This window comes from Ranitomeya imitator, chromosome 2, assembly GCF_032444005.1.
Source record: "Ranitomeya imitator isolate aRanImi1 chromosome 2, aRanImi1.pri, whole genome shotgun sequence".
In the NCBI taxonomy this organism is placed as follows: domain Eukaryota; kingdom Metazoa; phylum Chordata; class Amphibia; order Anura; family Dendrobatidae; genus Ranitomeya; species Ranitomeya imitator.
This window is the reverse complement of record NC_091283.1, coordinates 300,323,046-300,346,350: the sequence shown is the minus strand read 5'-3', so window position 1 is coordinate 300,346,350 and position 23,305 is coordinate 300,323,046. Positions and strand designations below refer to the sequence as shown.

Genomic DNA, 23,305 nt, shown 5'->3' with positions numbered 1-23,305 from the left:
GGACTAGTGGAAGGAGGGACCGCAGACAGGCTTAGTAGGCCTAACATAACAAAAGTGGGCTGTAGGCACTTTAAAATAGGTTCCAGGGGTACACGGGCAGCAGTGGTCTGGTCAGTGGAGGACTAGTGGAAGGAGGGACCGCAGACAGGCTTAGTAGGCCTAACATAACAAAAGTGGGCTGTAGGCACTTTAAAATAGGTTCCAGGGGTACACGGGCAGCAGTGGTGTGGTCAGTGGAGGACTATTGGAAGGAGGGACCGCAGACAGGCTTAGTAGGCCTAACATAAGAAAAGTATGCTCTATGCACTTGGAATTATCTTGCAGGGGTACACAGGCAGCATTGGTGTTGTCAGCGGAGGCCGATTGTAATGAGTGTCTGACAGTTAGTACTCACAAAAAATAAATAGATGTTAATGTCTCACAATACAACAAAACCAAAACACAAAAGGGTGGCATACTTAAGTATAGGGGTGGGCTCCTCTGCTTAGTTTCAGACCTAGTAATTTGGCGCAAAGTATTTACTGGTGTAAATATAGGACACCGCCCCTGACTATTTTAAGTAGCATCATACATGTCAACACATTGGTATTGTCAGTGCCAGGCATTGAAGGATGTCAGCGCATAAACTAAACATTGGTGGAGCTGTGAGAGATAATTTTGCAACTGTTTGAGCTGGGGGGGAACTCTCTTGTGGCCGGCGGTACAGGCCCAGGGCCCCTCATGTTACAACGGTGTGTTTGACGTTGGGTGCGCACCACCACCGCCAGAGACACTTTATTGTACTATGAGGGACCCAGTGGCAGTGCCGTCGACCAAAAGCGTGCACACCCACCTCTTCAAACAAACGGCACTCTCACGGGTGCTTGCACCAAGTGGCGAGACCACGGCCCCGTGGGGGGAGTTTGGCCATTTAGGGAGGTGTAAACATGTCGTATGCTGGACAAACAGCTGCTGCAAATTACGAGATTGGAAAAGTCAGTCAGAGCAGTCCACAAGCAAGACCTTTTCATAGGAAAGCTAGGTGTCAGCCGGGAAAGGTGGGGCAAAACAATTCGAAATCCAGTAGTGTTTCATTTTAACCCCTTTACCCCCAAGGGTGGTTTGCACGTTAATGACCGGGCCAATTTTTACAATTCTGACCACTGTCCCTTTATGAGGTTATAACTCTGGAACGCTTCAATGGATCCTGGTGATTCTGACATTGTTTTCTCGTGACATATTGTACTTCATGACAATGGTAAAAATTCTTTGATAGTACCTGCGTTTATTTGTGAAAAAAACGGAAATTTGGCGAAAATTATGAAAATTTCGCAATTTTCCAACTTTTAATTTTTATGCAATTAAATCACAGAGATATGTCACACAAAATACTTAATAAGTAACATTTCCCACATGTCTACTTTACATCAGCACAATTTTGGAACCAAAATTTTTTTTTGTTAGGGAGTTATAAGGGTTAAAAGTTGACCAGCAATTTCTCATTTCTACAACACCATTTTATTTTAGGGACCACATCTCATTTGAAGTCATTTTGAGGGGTCTATATGATAGAAAATACCCAAGTGTGACACCATTCTAAAAACTACACCCCTCAAGGTGCTCAAAACCATATTCAAGAAGTTTATTAACCCTTCTGGTGCTTCACAGGAATTTTTTGAATGTTTAAATAAAAATGAACATTTAACTTTTTTTCACAAAAAATTTAATTCAGCTCCAATTTGTTTTATTTTACCAAGGGTAACAGGAGAAAATGGACCCCAAACATTGTTGTACAATTTGTCCTGAGTATGCCAATACCCCACATGTGGGGGTAAACCACTGTTTGGGCGCATGGCAGAGCTCGGAAGCGAAGGAGTGCCATTTGACTTTTCAATGCAAAATTGACTGGAATTGAGATGGGACGCCATGTTTCGTTTGGAGAGCCCCTGATGTGGCTAAACATAGAAACCCCCCACAAGTGACACCATTTTGGAAAGTAGACCCCCTAAGGAACTTATCTAGAGGTGTGGTGAGCACTTTGACCCACCAAGTGCTTCACAGAAGTTTATAATGCAGAGCCGTAAAAATAAAACAAAATTTTTTTCCAACAAAAATTATTTTTTTAGCCCCCAGTTTTGTATTTTCCTGAGGTTAACAGGAGAAATTGGACCCCAAAATTTGTTGCCCAATTTGTCCTGAGTGCAATGATACACCATATGTGGGGGGAACCACTGTTTGGGCACATGGGAGGGCTCAGAAGGGAAGGAGTGCCATTTGAATGCAGACTTAGATGGAATGGTCTGCAGGTGTCACATTGCGTTTGCAGAGCCCCTAATGTACCTAAACAGTAGAAACCCCCCACAAGTGACACCATTTTGGAAAGTAGACCCCCTTAGGAACTTATCTAGATGTGTGCTGAGCGCTTTGACCCACCAAGGGCTTCACAGAAGTTTATAATGGAGAGCCGTAAAAATAAAACAAAAATTTTTTCCCACAAAAATTATTCTTTAGCCCCCAGTTTTGTATTTTCCCGAGGGTAACAGGAGAAATTCGACCCCACAATTTGTTGTGCAATTTGTCCTGAGTGCGCTGATACCCCATATGTGGGGGGGAACCACTGTTTGGGCGCATGGGAGGGCTCGGAAGGGAAGGAGCTCCATTTGGAATGAGGACTTAGATGGAATGGTCTGCAGGTGTCACATTGCATTTGCAGAGCCCCTAATGTACCTAAACAGTAGAAACCTCCCACAAGTGACACCATTTTGGAAACTAGACCCCCTAAGGAACTCATCTAGATGTGTTGTGATAGCTTTGAACCCCCAAGTGTTTCACTACAGTTTGTAACGCAGAGCCGTGAAAATTAAAAAAAAAAATCTTTCCCCCCAAAATTATATTTAGACCCCAGTTTTGTATTTTCCCGAGGGTAAGAGGAGAAATTCGACCCCAAAAGTTGTTGTCCAATTTGTCCTGAGTACGCTGATACCCCATATGTTGGGGGAAACCACCGTTTGAGCGCATGGCAGAGCTCGGAAGGGAAGGAGCGCCATTTGGAATGCAGACTTAGATGGAATGGTCTGCAGACGTCACATTGCGTTTGCAGAACCCCTAATGTACCTAAACAGTAGAAACCCCCCACAAGTGACCCCATATTGGAAACTAGACCCCCCAGGGAACTAATCTAGATGTGTTGTGAGAACTTTGAACCCCCAAGTGTTTCACTACAGTTTATAACGCAGAGCCGTGAAAATAAAAAATCTTTTTTTTTCCCACAAAAAATATGTTTTAACCCCGAGTTTTGTATTTTCCCAAGGGTAACAGGAGAAATTGGACCCCAAAAGTTGTTGTCCTATTTGTCCTGAGTACGCTGATACCCCATATGTTGGGGTAAACCCCTGTTTGGGCACACGGGAGAGCTCGGAAGGGAAGAAGCACTGTTTTACTTTTTCAACGCAGAATTGGCTGGAATTGAGATCGGACGCCATGTCGCGTTTGGAGAGCCCCTGATGTGCTTAAACAGTGGAAACCCCACAATTATAACTGAAACCCTAATCCAAACACATCCCTAACCCTAATCCCAACAGTAACCCTAACCACACCTCTAACCCAGACACACCCCTAACCCTAATCCCAACCCTATTCCCAACCGTAAATGTAATCTAAACCCTAACTGTAACTTTAGCCCCAACCCAAACTGTAGCCCTAGCCCTAACCCTAGCCCTAACCCTAATCCTAGCCCTAACCCTAGCCCTAACTCTAGCCCTAACCCTAGCCCTAACCCTAGCCCTAACCCTAGCCCTAACCCTAGCCCTAACCCTAACCCTAGCCCTAACCCTAATGGGAAAATGGAAATAAATACATTTTTTTAATTTTTCCCTAACTAAGGGGGTGATGAAGGGGGGTTTGATTTACTTTTATAGCGGGTTTTTTAGCGGATTTTTATGATTGGCAGCCGTCACACACTGAAAGACGCTTTTTATTGCAAAAAATATTTTTTGCGTTACCACATTTTGAGAGCTATAATTTTTCTATATTTTGGTCCACAGAGTCATGTGAGGTCTTGTTTTTTGCGGGACGAGTTGACGTTTTTATTGGTAACATTTTCGGGCACGTGACATTTTTTGATCGCTTTTTATTCCGATTTTTGTGAGGCAGAATGACCAAAAACCAGCTATTCATGAATTTCTTTTGGGGGAGGCGTTTATACCGTTCCGCGTTTGGTAAAATTGATAAACAGTATTATTCTTCGGGTCAGTACGATTACAGCGACACCTCATTTATATCACTTTTTTATGTTTTGGCGCTTTTATACGATAAAAACTATTTTATAGAAAAAATAATTATTTTGGCATCGCTTTATTCTCAGGACTATAACTTTTTTATTTTTTTGCTGATGATGCTGTACGGCGGCTCGTTTTTTGCGGGACAAGATGACGTTTTCAGCAGTACCATGGTTATTTATATCTGTCTTTTTGATCGCGTGTTATTCCACTTTTTGTTCGGCGGTATGAGAATAAAGCGTTGTTTTTTGCCTCGTTTTTTTTTTTTTTTCTTACGGTGTTTACTGAAGGGGTTAACTAGTGGGCCAGTTTTATAGGTCGGGCCGTTACGGACGCGGCGATACTAAATATGTGTACTTTTATTGTTTTGGTTTTTTATTTAGATAAAGAAATGTATTTATGGGAATAATATTTTTTTTTTTTTTCATTATTTTGGAATATTTTTTTTTATTTTTTTTTACACATTTGAAAATTTTTTTTTTTACTTTATTACTTTGTCCCAGGGGGGGACATCACAGATGAGTGATCTGACAGTTTGCACAGCACTCTGTCAGATCACTGATCTGACATGCAGCGCTGCAGCCTTCACAGTGCCTGCTCTAAGCAGGCTCTGTGAAGCCACCTCCCTCCCCTCCCTGCGCGGTGCTTCCCTGTACCGTCGGCACATCGCGATCATCTTTGATCGCGGTGTGCCAGGGGTTAATGTGCCGGGGGCGGTCCGTGACCGCTCCTGGCACATAGTGCCAGATGTCAGCTGCGATAGGCAGCTGACACCCGGCCGCGATTGGCGGCGCTCCCCCATGAGCGCCGCCGATCGCGCTGGACGTACTATCCCGTCCATGGTCATAGGGGCCCACCCCACATGGACGGGATAGTACGTCCGATGTCAGAAAGGGGTTAATGAAGGTTAGATCATCAACATTTTGGGTAGCCAGACGAGTCCTTTTTTCGGCTAATATTGAACCAGCAGCACTGAATACTCTTTCTGATAGCACACTAGCTGCTGGGCAAGCAAGCTCCTGCAATGCATATTCTGCCAATTCTGGTCAGGTGTCTAATTTGGATGCCCAGTAATCAAATGGGAATGACGGTTGAGGGAGAACGTCGATAAGGGATGAAAAATAGTTAGTAACCATACTGGACAAATGTTGTCTCCTGTCACTTTGAATTGATGCTGCAGTACCTGTCCTGTCTGCGGTCATAGCAAAATCACTCCACAACCTGGTCAGAAAACCCCTCTGTCCAACGCCACTTCTGATTTGTTCACCTCTAACACCTCTGGCCTGCTGCCCCCTGCAGCTCGTGTGCTGGGAATGCCTGAATCAAACGGTCAACAAGAGTTGATTGTTTGGTTGCTAATATTTGTTCCAGGTTCTTATGTGGCATAATATTTTGCAATTTTCCTTTATAGCGAGGATCAAGGAGGCAGGCCAACCAGTAATCGTCATTGGTCATCATTTTAATAATGCGTGGATCCCTTTTCAGGATACGTAAGGCATAATCCGCCATGTGGGCTAAAGTTCCAGTTGTCAAATCTGCGGTTGTGCTGGGTTGAGGGGCAGTTTCAGGCAAATCTACGTCACTTGTCTCCCTAAAAAAACCTGAACCCGGCCTTGCAACGCCACCAGTTGCTATTGGCCCCGGAGAAGCTTCCTCATTAAAAAAATACTCATCCCCATCATCCTCCTCGTCCTCCTGCTCCTCCTGTTCGCCCGCTACCTCGTCCTGTACACTGCCCTGACCAGACAATGGCTGACTGTCATCAAGGCTTTCCTCTTCCTCTGCTGCAGACGCCTGCTCCTTTATGTGCGTCAAACTTTGCATCAGCAGACGCATTAGGGGGATGCTCATGCTTATTATGGCGTTGTCTGCACTAACCAGCCATGTGCATTCCTCAAAACACTGAAGGACTTGACACATGTCTTGTACCTTCGACCACTGCACACCTGACAACTCCATGTCTGCCATCCGACTGCCTGCCCGTGTATGTGTATCCTCCCACAAAAACATAACAGCACGCCTCTGTTCGCACAGTCTCTGAAGCATGTGCAGTGTGGAGTTCCACCTTGTTGCAACGTCGATGATTAGGCGATGCTGGGGAAGGTTCAAAGACCGCTGATAGATCTGCATATGGCTGGAGTGTACGGGGGCGAACGGCGGATATGCGAGCAAAGTCCGCGCACTTTGAGGAGCAGGTCGGATAACCCCGGATAACTTTTCAGGAAGCACTGCACCACCAGGTTTAAGGTGTGAGCCAGGCAAGGAATGTGTTTCAGTTGGGAAAGGGAGATGGCAGCCATGAAATTCCTTCCGTTATCACTCACTACCTTGCCTGCCTCAAGATCTACAGTGCCCAGCCACGACTGCGTTTCTTTCTGCAAGAACTCGGACAGAACTTCCGCGGTGTGTCTGTTGTCGCCCAAACACTTCATAGCCAATACAGCCTGCTGACGCTTGCCAGTAGCTGCCCCATAATGGGACACCTGGTGTGCAACAGTGGCAGCTGCGGATGGAGTAGTTGTGCGACTTCAGTCTGTGGACAAGCTCTCGCTTCTGCAGGAGGACGAGGAGGAGGAGGAGGGGGTGCGAACGGCTACAGCCAACTGTTTCCTAGACCGTGGGCTAGGCAGAACTGTCCCACAATTGCTGTCCCCTGTGGACCCTGTATCCACTACATTCACCCAGTGTGCTGTGATGGACACGTAACGTCCCTGGCCATGCCTACTGGTCCATGCATCTGTTGTCAGGTGCACCTTTGTACTCACAGATTGCCTGAGTGCATGGACGATGCGCTCTTTAACATGCTGGTGGAGGGCTGGGATGGCTTTTCTCGAAAAGAAGTGTCGACTGGGTAGCTCGTAGCGTGGTACAGCGTAGTCCATCAGGGCTTTGAAAGCTTAGCTTTCAACTAACCGGTAGGGCATCATCTCTAACGAGATTAGTCTAGCTATGTGGGCGTTCAAACCCTGTGTATGCGGATGCGAGGCTAAGTACTTCCTTTTTCTAGCGAGAGTCTCATGTAGGGTGAGCTGGACTGGAGAGCTGGTTGAACATTTTTGACAGATGACTTTGCACTGATCAATTGGATGTTGTTTAAAAAAAATGCCAGACTGCACTCTTTCTAGCATCAGATACCTTTTCAGGCATTGCAGACTGAGCTTTAACCGGATGGCCACGCTGTCCTCCAACAGGTATTGGCTTTGCCACGCGTTTTGGGCCAGATACCGGCCCGGCAGATGGAACCTGTTGCGATGTTGATGCCTGCTGCGGCCCCTCCTCCTCCGCTTCAGAACTACTGCCGCCTGCACCCTGTTCCCCCAATGGCTGCCAATCAGGGTCAACAACTGGGTCATCTATGACCTCCTCTTCTATCTCGTGTGCAACTTCGTCTGTGTCACCGTGTAAGCCGGTGGTATAGCGTTCGTGACGGGGCACCATAGTCTCATCAGGGTCTGATTCTGGATCAGTACACTGCGAGGGCAATGTTGTGGTTTGAGTCAAAGGAACAGCATAGTAATCTGGCTGTGGCTGTGCATCTGTGCACTCCATGTCCGATTCAACTTGTAATGGGCATGGCCTGTTAACTGTTTCACTTTCTAACCCAGGAACGGTATGTGTAAAGAGCTCCATGGAGTAACCCGTTGTGTCGCCTGACGCATCCTTCTCTGTTGTTGTTTTTGCTGTACAGGACAATGGAGCGACTTGTCCCTGAGCGTGAACATCCACTAACAACGCGCTGCTTTTACATTTACCAGTTTCAGAAGAGGAGGCAAAAGAGCTAGAGGCTGAGTCAGCAAGGAAAGCCAAAACTTACTCTTGCTGCTCCGGCTTTAAAAGCGGTTTTCCTACTCCCAGAAAAGGGAGCGTTCAAGGCCTTGTGTAGCCAGACGACGAACCTGGCTCCACAGCTCGAGACTTAGGTGCTATATTGTTTTTCCCACGACCACCTGATGCTCCACCACCACTACCATCATTACCAGTTGGCAATGAACGCCCACGGCCACGACCTCTTCCACCAGACTTCCTTATTGTTTTAAAAACGTAACCAAAGAAACGGTATTTGTTACTGTAAAACAACTTACAAGGTGAACTCAAACTTCTGTAGGCTTTAGATATCCCTTTATAGGTGGGTGAGACTGCAAGGAAAATCAGGCACAATGTTACACACTCGGTTTTCTGTGGCACAAAATGAGAGAGATGCCACACACGCAGGACTGTCACTCAAGCACAAATGCCAATATTAATCTCCCACTATTTATTTTTTTTCACGGAGAAATAAAAACCAAAATAACCAAAAACAGACACTAGGCTTTCTGTGGCCCACAATTTGAGAGAGATGGCACACACAAGACTGGCACAGAATCACAAAGGCCAATATTAATCTCCCACTAATTATTTTTTTTTCAGGGAGAATTTAAAAACCAAAATAAAAAAAAAAGCAGACACTAGGCTTTCTGTGGCCCACAATTTGAGAGAGATGGCACACACAGGACTGGCACTCTAGCAGAAATGCCAATCTTAATCTCCCACTACTTTTTTTGGTTAGGGAGAATTGCCAAGAAATCAGGGCCAGTATTACACACTAGGCTTTTTGTGGCCCACAATTGGAGAGAGATGGCACACACAGGACTGGAACTCTAGCAGAAATGCCAATCTTAATCTCCCACTACTTTTTTTGGTTAGGGAGAATTGCCAAGAAATCAGGGCCAGTATTACACACTAGGCTTTCTGTGCCCCAAAATTGGAGAGAAATGGCACACACAGGACTGGCACTCTAGCAGAAATGCCAATCTTAATCTCCCACTACTTTTTTTGGTTAGGGAGAATTGCCAAGAAATCAGGGCCAGTATTACACACTAGGCTTTCTGTGGCCCACAATTTGAGAGAGATGGCACACACAGGACTGGCACTCTAGCAGAAATGCCAATCTTAATCTCCCACTACTTTTTTTGGTTAGGGAGAATTGCCAAGAAATCAGGGCCAGTATTACACACTAGGCTTTCTGTGCCCCAAAATTGGAGAGAGATGGCACACACAGGACTGGCACTCTAGCAGAAATGCCAATCTTAATCTTTGGGAGAATTGCCAAGAAATCAGGGCCAGTATTACACACTAGGCTTTCTGTGGCCCACAATTTGAGAGAGATGGCACACACAGGACTGGCACTCTAGCAGAAATGCCAATCTTAATCTCCCACTACTTTTTTTGGTTAGGGAGAATTGCCAAGAAATCAGGGCCAGTATTACACACTAGGCTTTCTGTGCCCCAAAATTGGAGAGAGATGGCACACACAGGACTGGCACTCTAGCAGAAATGCCAATCTTAATCTCCCTCTACTTTTTTTTGGTTAGGGAGAATTGCCATGAAATCAGGGCCAGTATTACACACTAGGCTTTCTGTGCCCCAAAATTGGAGAGAGATGGCACACACAGGACTGGCACTCTAGCAGAAATGCCAATCTTAATCTCCCACTACTTTTTTTGGTTAGGGAGAATTGCCAATAAATCAGGGCCAGTATTACACACTAGGCTTTCTGTGCCCCAAAATTGGAGAGAGATGGCACACACAGGACTGGCACTCTAGCAGAAATGCCAATCTTAATCTCCCTCTACTTTTTTTTGGTTAGGGAGAATTGCCATGAAATCAGGGCCAGTATTACACACTAGGCTTTCTGTGCCCCAAAATTGTAGAGAGATGGCACACACAGGACTGGCACTCTAGCAGAAATGCCAATCTTAATCTCCCACAATTTCTTTTTTTTGGGAGAATTTAAAAACCAAAAAAAAAAAAAAAAAAGCAGACACTAGGCTTTCTGTGGCCCACAATTTGAGAGAGATGGCACACACGACTGGCACAGAAGCACAAATGCCAATATTAATCTCCCACTATTTATTTTTTTTTCAGGGAGAATTTAAAAACCAAAATAAAAAATAAAAACACTAGGCTTTCTGTGCCCCAAAATTGGAGAGAGATGGCACACACAGGACTGGCACTCTAGTAGAAATGCCAATCTTAATCTCCCACTATTTTTTTTTTGGGGAGAATTAAAAAAAAAAAGGATTATAGACACTAGGCTTTCTGTGCCCCACAATTGGAGAGAGATGGCACACACGACTGGAACTCGAGCACAAATGCCAAGATTAATCTCCCACTATTTATTTTTTTTCAGGGAGAATTAAAAAAAAAAAAAAAAAAACTGGGACTGTCCTACAATTACTATCTTCCTGCAGTAATCTCAGCCAGGTATGGCAGGCAGCAATAACAAGGAGTGGACTGCTGCACAAAGTAAATCAAAAGTGTGGACAAACAAACAAGATAGCTGTGCAGAAAGGAAGGAACTACAGGATTTGTGCTTTGAAAAAAGCAGTTGGTTTGCACAGCGGCGTACACACAATAATATAATAATAATAATAATAATAATTTTTATTTATATAGCGCCAACATATTCCGCAGCGCTTTACAAATTATAGAGGGGACTTGTACAGACAATAGACATTACAGCATAACAGAAATACAGTTCAAAACAGATACCAGGAGGAGTGAGGGCCCTGCTCGCAAGCTTACAAACTATGGGGAAAAGGGGAGACACGAGAGGTGGATGGTAACAATTGCTTTAGTTATTCGGACCAGCTATAGTGTAAGGCTCAGGTGTTCATGTAAAGCTGCATGAACCAGTTAACTGCCTAAGTATGTAGCAGTACAGACACAGAGGGCTAATACTGCATAAAGTGTATGAGAACATGATGCGAGGAACCTTTTTTTTTTTTTTTTTTTTTTTAATTATAAATAAGCCACACAGGGATCGTTAGGTTAGCAATGCAGCTATCAGGGAGCCTTCTAGGGCAGCCCAATGAGCTACAGCGCTGAGGAAAAAAATGTAGCTTCCACTGTCCCTACAAACAAAAGTTGGTGTTGGACAGTGGATATCGCTACAGCACAAGCGGTTTGGGGGTTAATGGACCCTGCCTAACGCTATCCCTGCTTCTGACGAAGCGGCAGCAACCTCTCCCTATGCTCAGATCAGCCAATCACTGCAATGCCCTTCTGTAAGATGGTGGGGACCAGGACCTATGTCATCACGCTGCCCACACTCTGCGTCCACCTTCATTGGCTGAGAAATGGCGCTTGTCGCGTCATTGAAACGCGACTTTGGCGCGAAAGTCGCGTACCGCATGGCCGACCCCACACTGGGATCGGGTCGGGTTTCATGAAACCCGACTTTGCCAAAAGTCGGCGACTTTTGAAAATGAACGATCCATTTCGCTCAACCCTATTCCAGATATTAGCATGCGCAGTGGATGTTGGAGAGTGAAAATTGCAAATTTCCCAAGTTATTACCCAACACATAGTGCCCAGATTGTGCTCCAGGAGATACACATGCCGTAAAATAATGTTTAATGTGGTTTTGAGCACAGTCTGTAAACTGTAAACTGTCATTGTCTTGGTGAATAATTTAATAATTTTGCATAACTTACCATTTTTACAGACCGTTTAAGTAGAAATGTTCAAAAATATAGAATTCAAGGATATTTTATTCTAAAATAATAATTGGTTTTATTCTTGGCAGATGACCGTACCAGGAGATCAGCAGGACAGCTGACATCTTCAATGTTTAAATCAGATAATCTTGAGATCCCCCAGGATACAATTGAAGTAAATGCCATTACTCCAAATATACCATCATCCCTTCACAGCAAAGATCTGTCATCTGATCATTTGGAACAGGTCCTGTCTTCTGATTCATTGCCTAGTACTAATGAAAATCAAAGTCACAAAATAAGCATTAAAAATCGAACTGCTTCTAAAGCAATGAAGACATTTTCATTTTCAGAATATGGAAATAGTTTTCCCCTAGAAAAGTCATTTCTCAAACAACAAAAACTTCACAAAGCAGACAACAGATTTTCTTGTTCCAAGTGTGGGAGATGTTTTAACCAGAAATCAGATTTTGTCAGTCACCAGAGCATTCACACAGGGAAGAAGCCTTTTTCCTGTTCAGAATGTGGGAAATGTTTTATTCGAAAAGAGCATCTTGTTACCCACCAAAGAACTCACACAGGTGAGAAACCTTTTTCCTGTTCAGAATGTGGGAAATGTTTTATTCGAAAAGACCAGCTTGTTATCCACCAAAGAACCCACACAGGAGAGAAGCATTTTTCCTGTTCAGAATGTGGGAAATGTTTTAACCACAAAGCGAATCTTGTTAGCCACCAGAAAACCCACAGAGGGGAGAAGCCTTTTTCCTGTTCAGAATGTGGGAAATGTTTTCTAGCTAAATCATTTCTTGTCAGACATCATAGATCTCATACAGGGGAGAAGCCTTTTTCCTGTTCAGAATGTGGGAAATGTTTTAACCACAAAGCGAATCTTGTTAGCCACAAGAAAACCCACAGAGGGGATAAGCCTTTTTCTTGTTCAGAATGTGGGAAATGTTTTCTAGCTAAATCATTTCTTGTCAGACATCATAGATCTCACACAGGGGAGAAGCCTTTTTCCTGTTCAGAATGTGGGAAATGTTTTAACCAGAAAGCGAGTCTTGTTAGCCACCATAAAACCCACACAGGGGAGAAGCCTTTTTCCTGTTCAGAATGTGGGAAATGTTTTAACCACAAAGCGAGTCTTGTTAGCCACCATAAAACCCACACAGGGGAGAAGCCTTTTTCCTGTTCAGAATGTGGGAAATGTTTTAACCACAAAGCGAATCTTGTTAGCCACCAGAAAACCCACACAGGGGAGAAGCCTTTTTCATGTTCAGAATGTGGGAAATGTTTTAACCAGAAATCACATCTTGTTAGCCACCAGAAAACCCACACAGGGGAGAAGCCTTTTTCCTGTTCAGAATGTGGGAAATGTTTTACCAGTAAAGCGAGTCTTGATAGCCACCATAAAACCCACACAGGGGAGAAGCCTTTTTCCTGTTCAGAATGTGGGAAATGTTTTACCAGCAAAGCGAATCTTGTTAGCCACCAGAAAACCCACACAGGGGAGAAGCCTTTTTCCTGTTCAGAATGTGGGAAATGTTTTACCAGGAAAGTGAATCTTGATAGCCACCATAAAACCCACACAGGGGAGAAGCATTTTTCCTGTTCAGAATGTGGGAAATGTTTTAACCAGAAATCGAATCTTGTTAGCCACCAGAAAACCCACACAGGGGAGAAGCCTTTTTAATTTTCAGAATGTGGGAAATGTTTCGTGAAGAAACCATCTCTTTCTAGCCACCAAAGAGTTCACACAGGGGAGAAGCTTTTTTTTTTACGTTCTTAATTGTTTTTACATAGTCACATACAAGTGCTTCTAACTAAATTAGAATATTATCAATAAGTTAATTTATTTCAGTTCTTCAATGCAAAAAATTAAACTCTTATATTAGTCATTACAGAGTGATCTATCTCAAGCGTTTATTTCTGTTGATGACTATATCCTACAGCCAATGAAAACCCAAAAGTTATTATGTCAGTAAATTAGAATAAAAACACCTGCAGTGGCTTCCTAAACATTTAAAAAAGGTCCCTTAGTCTGGTTCAGTAGGCTCCACAATCATGAGGAAGACTGCTGACTGGACAGATGTCTAGAAGGCAGTCATTGACACACTCCAGAAGGAGGGTAAGCCACTGTAAAATATTAGTATTTCAATAATAATAAAATGTAGATTACGTAACATATGCAGGTTATAACTAGCAAATAGATACTCTGTATATTGATGGAATTAGTTATTCTGAGGATTTTGGCCAATACATCTGTTCTCTGTTTGTCAGAACTATAGGGCTTTTGTCAGAACTGTCAATATGTGGCTATTTGGAGATAGTAAATGGTTCTTAAAGGTCATAGGCTATATGCTTAAGCATTTCAAAATGAGGTAATGTACAAAAAACTAATATTCATATTCCGCAAGTTACTAGTATTCTTCTAATATGGTAGAGGCTATGAACATAGCGGCAGAACATCTTATGTTGTTCTGAGACAGGAAAAATAGAAACCAATGTAAGTCTATGGGTCAAAATAGTATATAAGCCGACCTAACTCTTGTTCAGGAGATCTCTCATACTTTAAGAATCTCCAACCCGGACCACATCAACTTCAAGATCATATGTAAGAACCACTGAATGCTTGTTTTCTCTTTTATAATCTAATACTTATTTTTGGGTGCTATGAACTTTTCTTCATTTTTGTAATCACTTTTTGAATAAACATTAAACAAGATTTGTATTATCCACATAATTCAATATTGCGTTCCTTTCTATCCTCACCGTGCTCTTACTTAAAGGGAACCTGTCACCCCGAAAATCGCGGGTGAGGTAAGCCCACTGGCATCAGGGGCTTATCTACAGCATTCTGTAATGCTGTAGATAAGCCCCCGATGTTACCTGAAAGAGGAGAAAAAGAGGTTAGATTATACTCACCTAGGGGCGTTCCCGCTGCTGGTCCGGTCGGATGGGTGTCTCTGGTCCGCTGCGGCGCCTCCCATCTTCATTTCAAGACGTCCTCTTCTGATCTTTAGCCACCGCTCCGGCGCAGGCGTACTTTGTCTGCCCTGTTGAGGGCAGAACAAAGTACTGCAGTGCGCAGGCGCTGGAAAGGTCAGAGAGGCCCGGCGCCTGCGCACTGCAGTACTTTGTTCTGCCCTCAACAGGGCAGACAAAGTATGCCTGTGCCGGAGCCGTGGCTGAAGATCAGAAGAGGACTTCTTGGAATGAAGATGGGAGGCGCCGCAGCGGACCAGAGACACCCATCTGACCGGACCAGCAGCGGGGTGAGTATAATCTAACGTCTTTTTCTCCTCTTTCAGGTAACATCGGGGGCTTATCTACAGCATTACAGAAGGCAGTAGATAAGCCCCTGATGCCGGTGGGCTTCCCTCAACCGCGATTTTTGGGGTGACAGGTTCCCTTAAAAAAAAAAAGTAAGACTAAATTCGTTATTTAATAGCCCAATGTGTCCTCCGGGGCTTGACCCCAACCCTTTTCCTGGTGGATCTTGAAAGGCCTAACTACAATAAAACAACTCTGCTCCCCATTTAATGTCGCCTTATCTAGACAGGAATTTATCCAAAACATGAACCCCCAATGTTAGAGAAGCGTTTCGCATGAATCAGATCTTTGATTTTGTTAGGAGAAGTGTACCAGGCAGGTATTCTTTTAGACTAACTGGATTTGAAGAAAAATGTTCAAGCAATCCCCTGGGGAAAGGGGTTATCTCTTTATTATACTCTTCCTTTGCCACTACACAAGAGGAGAAAAAACGTAGATTTATGCGGCAATGGGAGGAAGATCTGGGGTTCGAAATATCACTAGAGGAATGGCAACGCTGTTGTGACGCTTTATCAAAGGGCTCCCATCAGGTATCCATGGTCGAATCTTCCCTCAAAGTCCTCCATAGAACATATCAGGTACCCACGAGGCTGCATGCCATTTATCCTCAGATATTAGACAAATGTTTTAGGGGTTGTGATGCGCCTGGGGACATGAGACACATATGGTGGACATGCCCGGTGGGGGTTGGCCTGTGGTGGGAGGTGAAGTTCTTGGTTGATAGGATGTACGGAAATGGGATACCACTGACATTCCTACTCGGATTAAAACCACCGGGGGTTTCCAAAAACCTATATAGGTTGGTGATTTTATTGGGAATGGCGACCAAAATACACATAGCATCAAAGTGGAGGACTTCCTCACTCTCAATGTCCCAGGTTAAAGACAAAATGAACCCTATCATGATGTATGAACGTATTCAAGCGACGAGAACTGACGGCTGGAATTCCTTTTTTCAAATCTGGTCTCCGTGGCTAGACTTAAACCCCGGAGATCAAATGACGCTTGCTCTTACACTTTCTCCGTGAGGCATTGACTGGTAGTCCCTAGATGGACCGAATTGCTGCACCCCTTTTTTTTTTTTCTTCTTTCTTCTTCTTACTCTGTGAGTTGATGACCTAAAAATTAGCCTATGTCGGTGTCGGCCTGATGTTTATTATTATGAGGAAAAATTATTATAAAGTGGATTTATAATGCTCCTACCCTAATGTACTTACCCTTTTGTATCTGTCCTGTCTTAGTCTTGTCTCAAACTAATATGCACAAATGTCCTTTATTTGTTATACTATGTTTTTGTTGATATAAGTGCAGTTTTTGTACTTTCAAAACTCCCATGTTGGGAGACCATTGTGTTATTCTCGAAATAAAAATTATTGAAACAAAAAAAAAGTAAGAAAGTGTTATTTTTTTCTAACATTTTGGGGAGCCCAGCCATATCTGATTTTTGTGCTATTTTGGGTGGATTCCTTTCGATTGCACACAGGGGGAGGAGAGCTCTGCTAAACACCTGTTGTTCAAGGTGCAGGAATTCCACTATTTCATGTCACAAGGATCAGACAGAGCCTACAGAGGAGTGAAGATTTGTGTCTCCAACCATAAAGAGCTGCATGTGTCCCATCCAGGCGGAGGTCTGAGGAGTCAGTAAAGATACGGAGGACCATCCATTGACCATTGGATCAATCCACTAGAGGAAAAGACATTCCATATGTGAGAAAATGGATTTTATTCATGATTATTCTAAGAAAAGTATTATAGAGTTTGTTTGATCATAGCCATACAGATTCACAATTATGGTCTAGTTTGTATAGCCAATGTGAAGCAGAGAATCTTAAAATTGATAAGAGGTTTTTCTTAGTAAAACAAGTTACAGAGAAAGCTTCAAAATGGAATGTACATGGTCTGAGTGTACAATAATTTAGTCTTTGAGAAAACTGAAACACGAACACATAAAGCATGTACTATCACACAACACATTGGTCATACTGACACACTAGAGTCTGACGGGGATTACTTCGATTGTCCAAATTGTTTGATATTGTCAGAACATAATGAACAATTGGAAGATCAAATTGATACTTAAACAGAATTATTGTCCAAATTGCACCAAGCTATAAAAAAGGCTTCTGTTGTTACACGATCAAACAAACAGGAAGACAATGCGCCACATTATTTTTACCAGGCACACAAAATCCAGATGTTTCAGTAGAAGATTTACAGGCAGATGAACTACAACAGAAAAAATTATATGACAGAGCAGCACAAATTAATCTGAAAATACACAATCAGTTAATGAAAATTGTAAAAGACGTTCCTAACTTCAATGACAAGATGGATGCCTTTTATAATGTGGACATTTTTGAATCAAACACAGATGAATTAAATCTTAATGATGAACAAAAAAAACAATATATTCAAAGTATGGTTACCCTCACATATGGGAAAAAGGTTACAGACCACACCCAGATTAAATGATAATGAATTGACACATAGCACAAAAGAAGACAGACTTAGACAATTAATACTGTTTACGACCGGTGAAGCCACTCCTACAATTGATGTCCTGGAAAATGTACGAACTAATATTAATGTTGACCCATTTGCATTTTTGGTAAAATTTGAACAGGCCTTTAGGATGGTGATGAATCTTAGGCCTCAACCGGAGCCAACATCCATGATCAGATTTTTTGTAAAAAAAAAGTTCAAATATTTAGAGCCTGCCTCAGAGCAATTGGCTAGTGCTCATCCATCATTGCAAGAAACAACAGTTTTTGACTAAAATAGCTGTAGTTCATGAGAAAGAAATCAGCTGAAACCTAGACCCACAGTAGCATCCAAGAACAGAGATTATATTGATCATAGAGGTAAAAATACTACACAAAGGAACAATATCCATTGTTATTTTTGTGGTATACCTGGGCACTTAAAATGGCAGTGCAGAAAATTCTTGAGAGCAGAATCAGACAGGTACACAAGTTGCCAGTTTGAGGAAAAGAGGTTATGTAGATTCTTCTAATAAGACTCTTGTACATAGTGACACACTGAAAACAATTTTTGAAATAGCATCAAAAAACCCTAATGGTTTTGCTATTGTCAAAGTCCCTGCCCATAAAAAAATCTGATGAATTATCTGTTGGAAATGCAACCACAGATACTTTAGCCAAAGAGGCAGCCCTGACAGAAAAAGAAGTGTTTCACCCCAGTGGCGTAGGAAGGGGGGTGCGGGGTGGCGGGCCGCCCCGGGCAGCACAATGCGGGGGGTGGGTCACCGGGCTGCGGCCGGCGCTGGCTGAAGAAAAGCGCGATTTGCGCTATACAATGGATTATCGCTGGCGGTGGCCATCTTCCGGAGGCCGCGCATGCGCAGATGGTAGTGCTCGGCTTCCCGGGGAGTCAGGAAAATGGCCGCGGAATGCCGCGCGTGCGCAGATGGAGATCGCGGCGGCCATTTTCCTGAAGCCGAGTTTGCATCTCGGCTTCAGGAAAATGGCCACTGCGATCTCCATCTGTGCACGCGCGGCATCCCGTGGCCATTTTCCTGAAGCCCCGGGAAGCCGAGCACTACCATCTGCGCACGCGCGGCCTCCGGAAGATGGCCGCCGTCAACGATAATCCATTGTATAGCGCAAATCGCGCTCTTTTTCTTCAGCTGCGCAGTGGATTCGGCTGATGAGCAAGCGCAAACCACGACGCCACCAACGGAAAGATGAGCAAGATCTGGGGGAGAAACAGCGATGTCAGCACGCCCATATTACCAGACCAGCGTGAGTGACAGCCCAAAATGGCGACTTTACAAAGGTATTTCGGCAGCATAGGTGGGGAATAAAGGCACAAAAAATACACTACTGTAAAGCACAGCTCTGCCCCTATTTAACGCTATTTTTATCTCATCTTGAAAAAATGGGGTGACAGGTTCCCTTTAACGCTATTCACGTGCGGGCCCGCACCCGCACGTCAATAGTTAACAGCCGCCAGCCAATCTGAGGCTGGCAGCTGACGTCAGTCCCAGCGTGCATGTCGCTGTCATCGCCAGTTAAACAGCGTGCATGTCGCCAGTTAAACAATAAAGAGTTTTGTTTCTGTGCGTGTTGTCCTGACTATTTTTGGTAACCTTTGTGTGTATTGAGCCGGAGGGGGGGGGGGGGGAATGGGGCAAACTCGGGAACAGCCCCGGGCAGCAAAAGCTCTAGCTACGCCTCTTTCACCCTGAAACTTTTGAGATTTTAGCAGTTCAAAGAACAGACACACATATCACTTCTTTTGTGGAAGAACAAGAAAAAGACACATCTCTTGTTGCTTCCCGGGTTGATCCAGAACCTCCCTTTGTTTTTGAAAACGGGGTTTTGTGCCATGACTTAAACGGGGAGTTGCGTCCTGTTGTACCAAAACATCTACAGGTTGAGTTCAGAAAATATAATCATGGGTCAACAGAAATTGTTAGGCATTCTCGGAGAGATATTTTACTGGGAAGAGACTGTATAACGTATTGTTCAATTATGTCTCATTTTTGCCCAAATGTATCCAAGACCAAAAGGACAGAAACCGCCACTACTCCGAACCTCACCTACAGACGGTCCATGGTCTATGTTACAAATCGACTACATTGGATCGTTACCATCAGGTAAAAATGGTCTCAAGTATGCATTGGTTGTAGTAGATGTTTTTTCTAAATGGGTTGAAATATTACCTGTCAGGAAAGATGATGCTTTGTCTACAGTTAGAGCATTAGTTTATCATGTCTTTTGTAATTGGGGATCCCAAGAATGATCTCCTCTGATCGAGGAAGTCACTTTACAGGAAAAATCATGCAAGCAGTTTGTACTATTCTAGGCGAACAACAACAATTCCTTGTACCTTACCATTCACAGTCTGCTGTTATTGTGGAAAGGATGAATAGACCAATAAAATCCAGAATTGCCAAAATGTTATTGGACAAAGGCAATACTTGGGTCGATGCCGTACCTTTGGTACTGTTGAGTGTGAGAGGAACAACTTCTTCCACAACTCAATTTACTCCTTTTGAACTAATGACAGGAACAAAATGCCATTGATTTTTCCACTTGAACCATTTTTGTTCACACCTCAAAAAGATGCTGTTGCAAGGTCCAAATGGTTGCAATTGTTGCCGGAAAACTATTCTTCCACATGTTGCATCAAGAATGCAGAGAATGGAGCCACCATATGAATCCAAATTCAAGAAAGGGGCTCTAGTGTTGATTAAAACTTTCAGGATGAGTGGACCTTGGGAAAGTAACTGGGAAGGTCCCTTTGAGATAATCGAAACCATGGGACAAGGTATGATTCTTGTACAACAAGCATCTAATGTTGTTAAAAATACCTGCAGACAACAAAGAGTGTGGGTACATGTCGATCAATGCAAATTGTATGTTGCAAAATAATGATACTGCATTTCTTTTAGGAAGAAATGGATTCTAATAGGAGCTGGAATATGAAACAGCATGTCCTTGATGGAAGGGATTCAACATCAATCCTTCAGGAGAAGACATTTCCCAGGAAAAGCTACTCTCTGATGGGAATTAAATTTCTGCTACTTTGTACTATTTCAACTGTGATCTATGCAGAAGATATTTTATATCATGGAACGAATATTTGTGAAATTAATGAACCTTTCAAAAGAACTCTACATTCACAGAAACCAAGAGGATCTAGTCTACAAGACCTAATAGATAAAGAAATACTGGACGATTCAGTAAATATTACCGGAAACACTTGCATGGGTTATGGTGTAAAATGCTATATTGAACTACACTTCATACATGACACTGACATAATATTACATGCTACCACAGGACCTAAGATGGGTTTATACAGTTACAAGGAGATTATCGTACACAATAATAAGATAGGCACATGGAAATGTAATCCTTCAGATGTGTTATACTGGAATATAGAGGTAAGAGGTGAAGAAAAAGCTGTGTGCTCAGGTGATATTACAAATGATGTGATCACAAAACGGAAAGATGTAAGATCCAAAACAGATATTTGGTTAATGACACAACTTTTGGGAAAATTTTGAATCCTTCATTACTTTCTGTTACAGAAGGAGATGAAGATTGGGTAAAAATATTGAACTTACAGAGAACCAGTACAAGTACAGGTATCTGTAGTTTTTACAGTAACAAATACTCTAGCTCCAGAAGTAAGGGTTACACCACAAGCAATACATAGTCAAGAAAATATGTCTCCTTTATTATTAAAATGCAACACAAGGTTAGAGTTACCTTGAGAATCTCCATTAACATGGATCATAGATAGATAGATTATTTTGGGAAGTTTTTCAAATGGTCCAATAAATGTTATACACAGAGGTGAATCCGGTAATGTGAGTTGGTTGAATAAGAATATTATTTTTTCTGTAGATAATCCACCTCCTTAGGATTCTGGACTTTACCAATGTTGCGTTTTAAGTAAAAATAACTACAAACAATGTAAAGATGTGAAATGGATTATCAGCAGTAGACAAGGTTTCAACCATCTACTCCTTTCCAAATCAATCAATTCCAATCTAAACCTTTATTTCGAGATGGAGTGTTTATGACTATGATATGGACTTTTATCATGTCTAACTTCTATATATCCCCAGTGTCAATCACATCTCATTAACATGGGAATAGAACAATGGTTGTCGGGAAGAGAAGAAACCCTGGTTCCTATAACTGTTCTGGGAATTCCTGTTAGTCATGCACAATTGCTATATTATCAATTACAGGACACGGATTTTGCATTTGATGGCACAAACACTGAACAATTAGACATTTAGTCATGCTTAAATGTTTCTAAGGTAATGTGTCTACCTGGACAGGATAAAGTCATTAATTATTCATGTTTCCATAATCATACCTCATGACATGCCAGAGTGGAGAATGTACACACGATCCATGACTTGGTGACACCAGAAAGCGCTAACAAAATTTGTTTCCCTGTTATGTAAGAAAAAGAAGTTGTTTCTGCATTCTTTTCATCTTGTGTACATGCTGAAAGTCTGACAATAGGTTTACATTGTATTGCGGAAAATGTGAAAACTCTCAAAAAAGGAAGGAAGTATAAATATTACATCAACAGGCACAAGAAATCTGAAAATCCTCCCGATACAGTTCAGTTTGTCACAAATAATTTTCCTTGGGATATGTGGACAAATGAGATAAAGAAAGACAAGGGTTTGTTAAAGGGAACCTGTCACCCCCAAAATCGAAGGTGAGCTAAGGCCACCGGCATCAGGGTCTTATCTACAGCATTCTGTAATGCTGTAGATAAGCCCCCGATTTAACCTGAAAGATAAAAAAAGAGGTTATATTATACTCACCCAGGGGTGGTCCCGCTGTGGTCTGGTGCGATGGGCGTCACTGTCCTTTCCGGGGCCTCCCATCTTCTTAAGATGATGTCCTCTTCTTGTCTTCACGCTGCGGCTCTGGCACAGGCGTACTTTGTCTTCCTGTGAGGGCAGAGCAAAATACTGCAGTGCGCAGGCGCCGGGAAAGGTCAGAGAGGCCCAGCTCCTGGGCGCTGCAGTACTTTGCTCTGCCCTCAACAGGGAAGACAAAGTACGCCTGCGCCGGAGCCGCAGCATGAAGACAAGAAGATGGCGTCATCGTAAGAAGATGGGAGGCCCCGGACCGCGACGCCCATCAGATCGGACCGCCCGCCCAGGTGTGTATAATCTAACCTCTTTTTCTCATCTTTCAGGATACAAAGGGGGCTTATCTACAGCATTACAGAATGCTGTAGATAAGCCCCTGATGCCGGTGGGCTTAGCTCACCTTCGATTTTGGGGTTGATACAAAGTTTTCAGAATAAAGAATGAATGTGATATGAATGGTGAGAGAATAAGTTTAGGATTGATTATAATACTTCTCAAATCATAATCAGGGGGAATGCAAAATATCTATTTCAATAATGAAAAATATAGATTACTTAACATGCAGTTAAGTCTAACTCTGGTTAGTGGGCGACTGAGTTATTCTGAGGACTTTGGTAGATACATCTGTTCTCTGTCAGAACTATAGGGCTTTTGTCAGAACTGTCAATATGTGGCTATTTAGAGATAGTAAATGGTTCCTAAAGGTCATAGGCTATAGGCTTAAGTATTTCAAAATGAGGTAATGTACAAATAATTAAAAATCATATTCCATAAGTTACTAGTGTTGTTCTAATATGGTAGAGGATATGAATATAGCGGTAAATCGCCATATGTGGTTAAGAGACAGGAAAAAGAGCAACCAATGT

At 42.9% G+C, this 23,305-nt stretch overlaps 1 protein-coding gene across 2 annotated transcripts in view; it reads left to right on the top strand.

The window, feature by feature from the left end:
- Window positions 1-14,465, top strand: part of LOC138663347 (oocyte zinc finger protein XlCOF6-like) — a 55,010-nt gene extending 40,545 nt beyond the window's left edge. For both annotated transcript variants that reach the window (XM_069749527.1, XM_069749528.1), the window contains one exon: window positions 11,824-14,465. In XM_069749527.1, coding sequence (XP_069605628.1) covers window positions 11,824-13,424 — 1,601 coding nt within the window. In that variant the 3' untranslated portion in view covers window positions 13,425-14,465. The remainder of the gene's footprint in view (window positions 1-11,823) is intronic.
- Window positions 14,466-23,305: the final 8,840 nt, after the last annotated feature.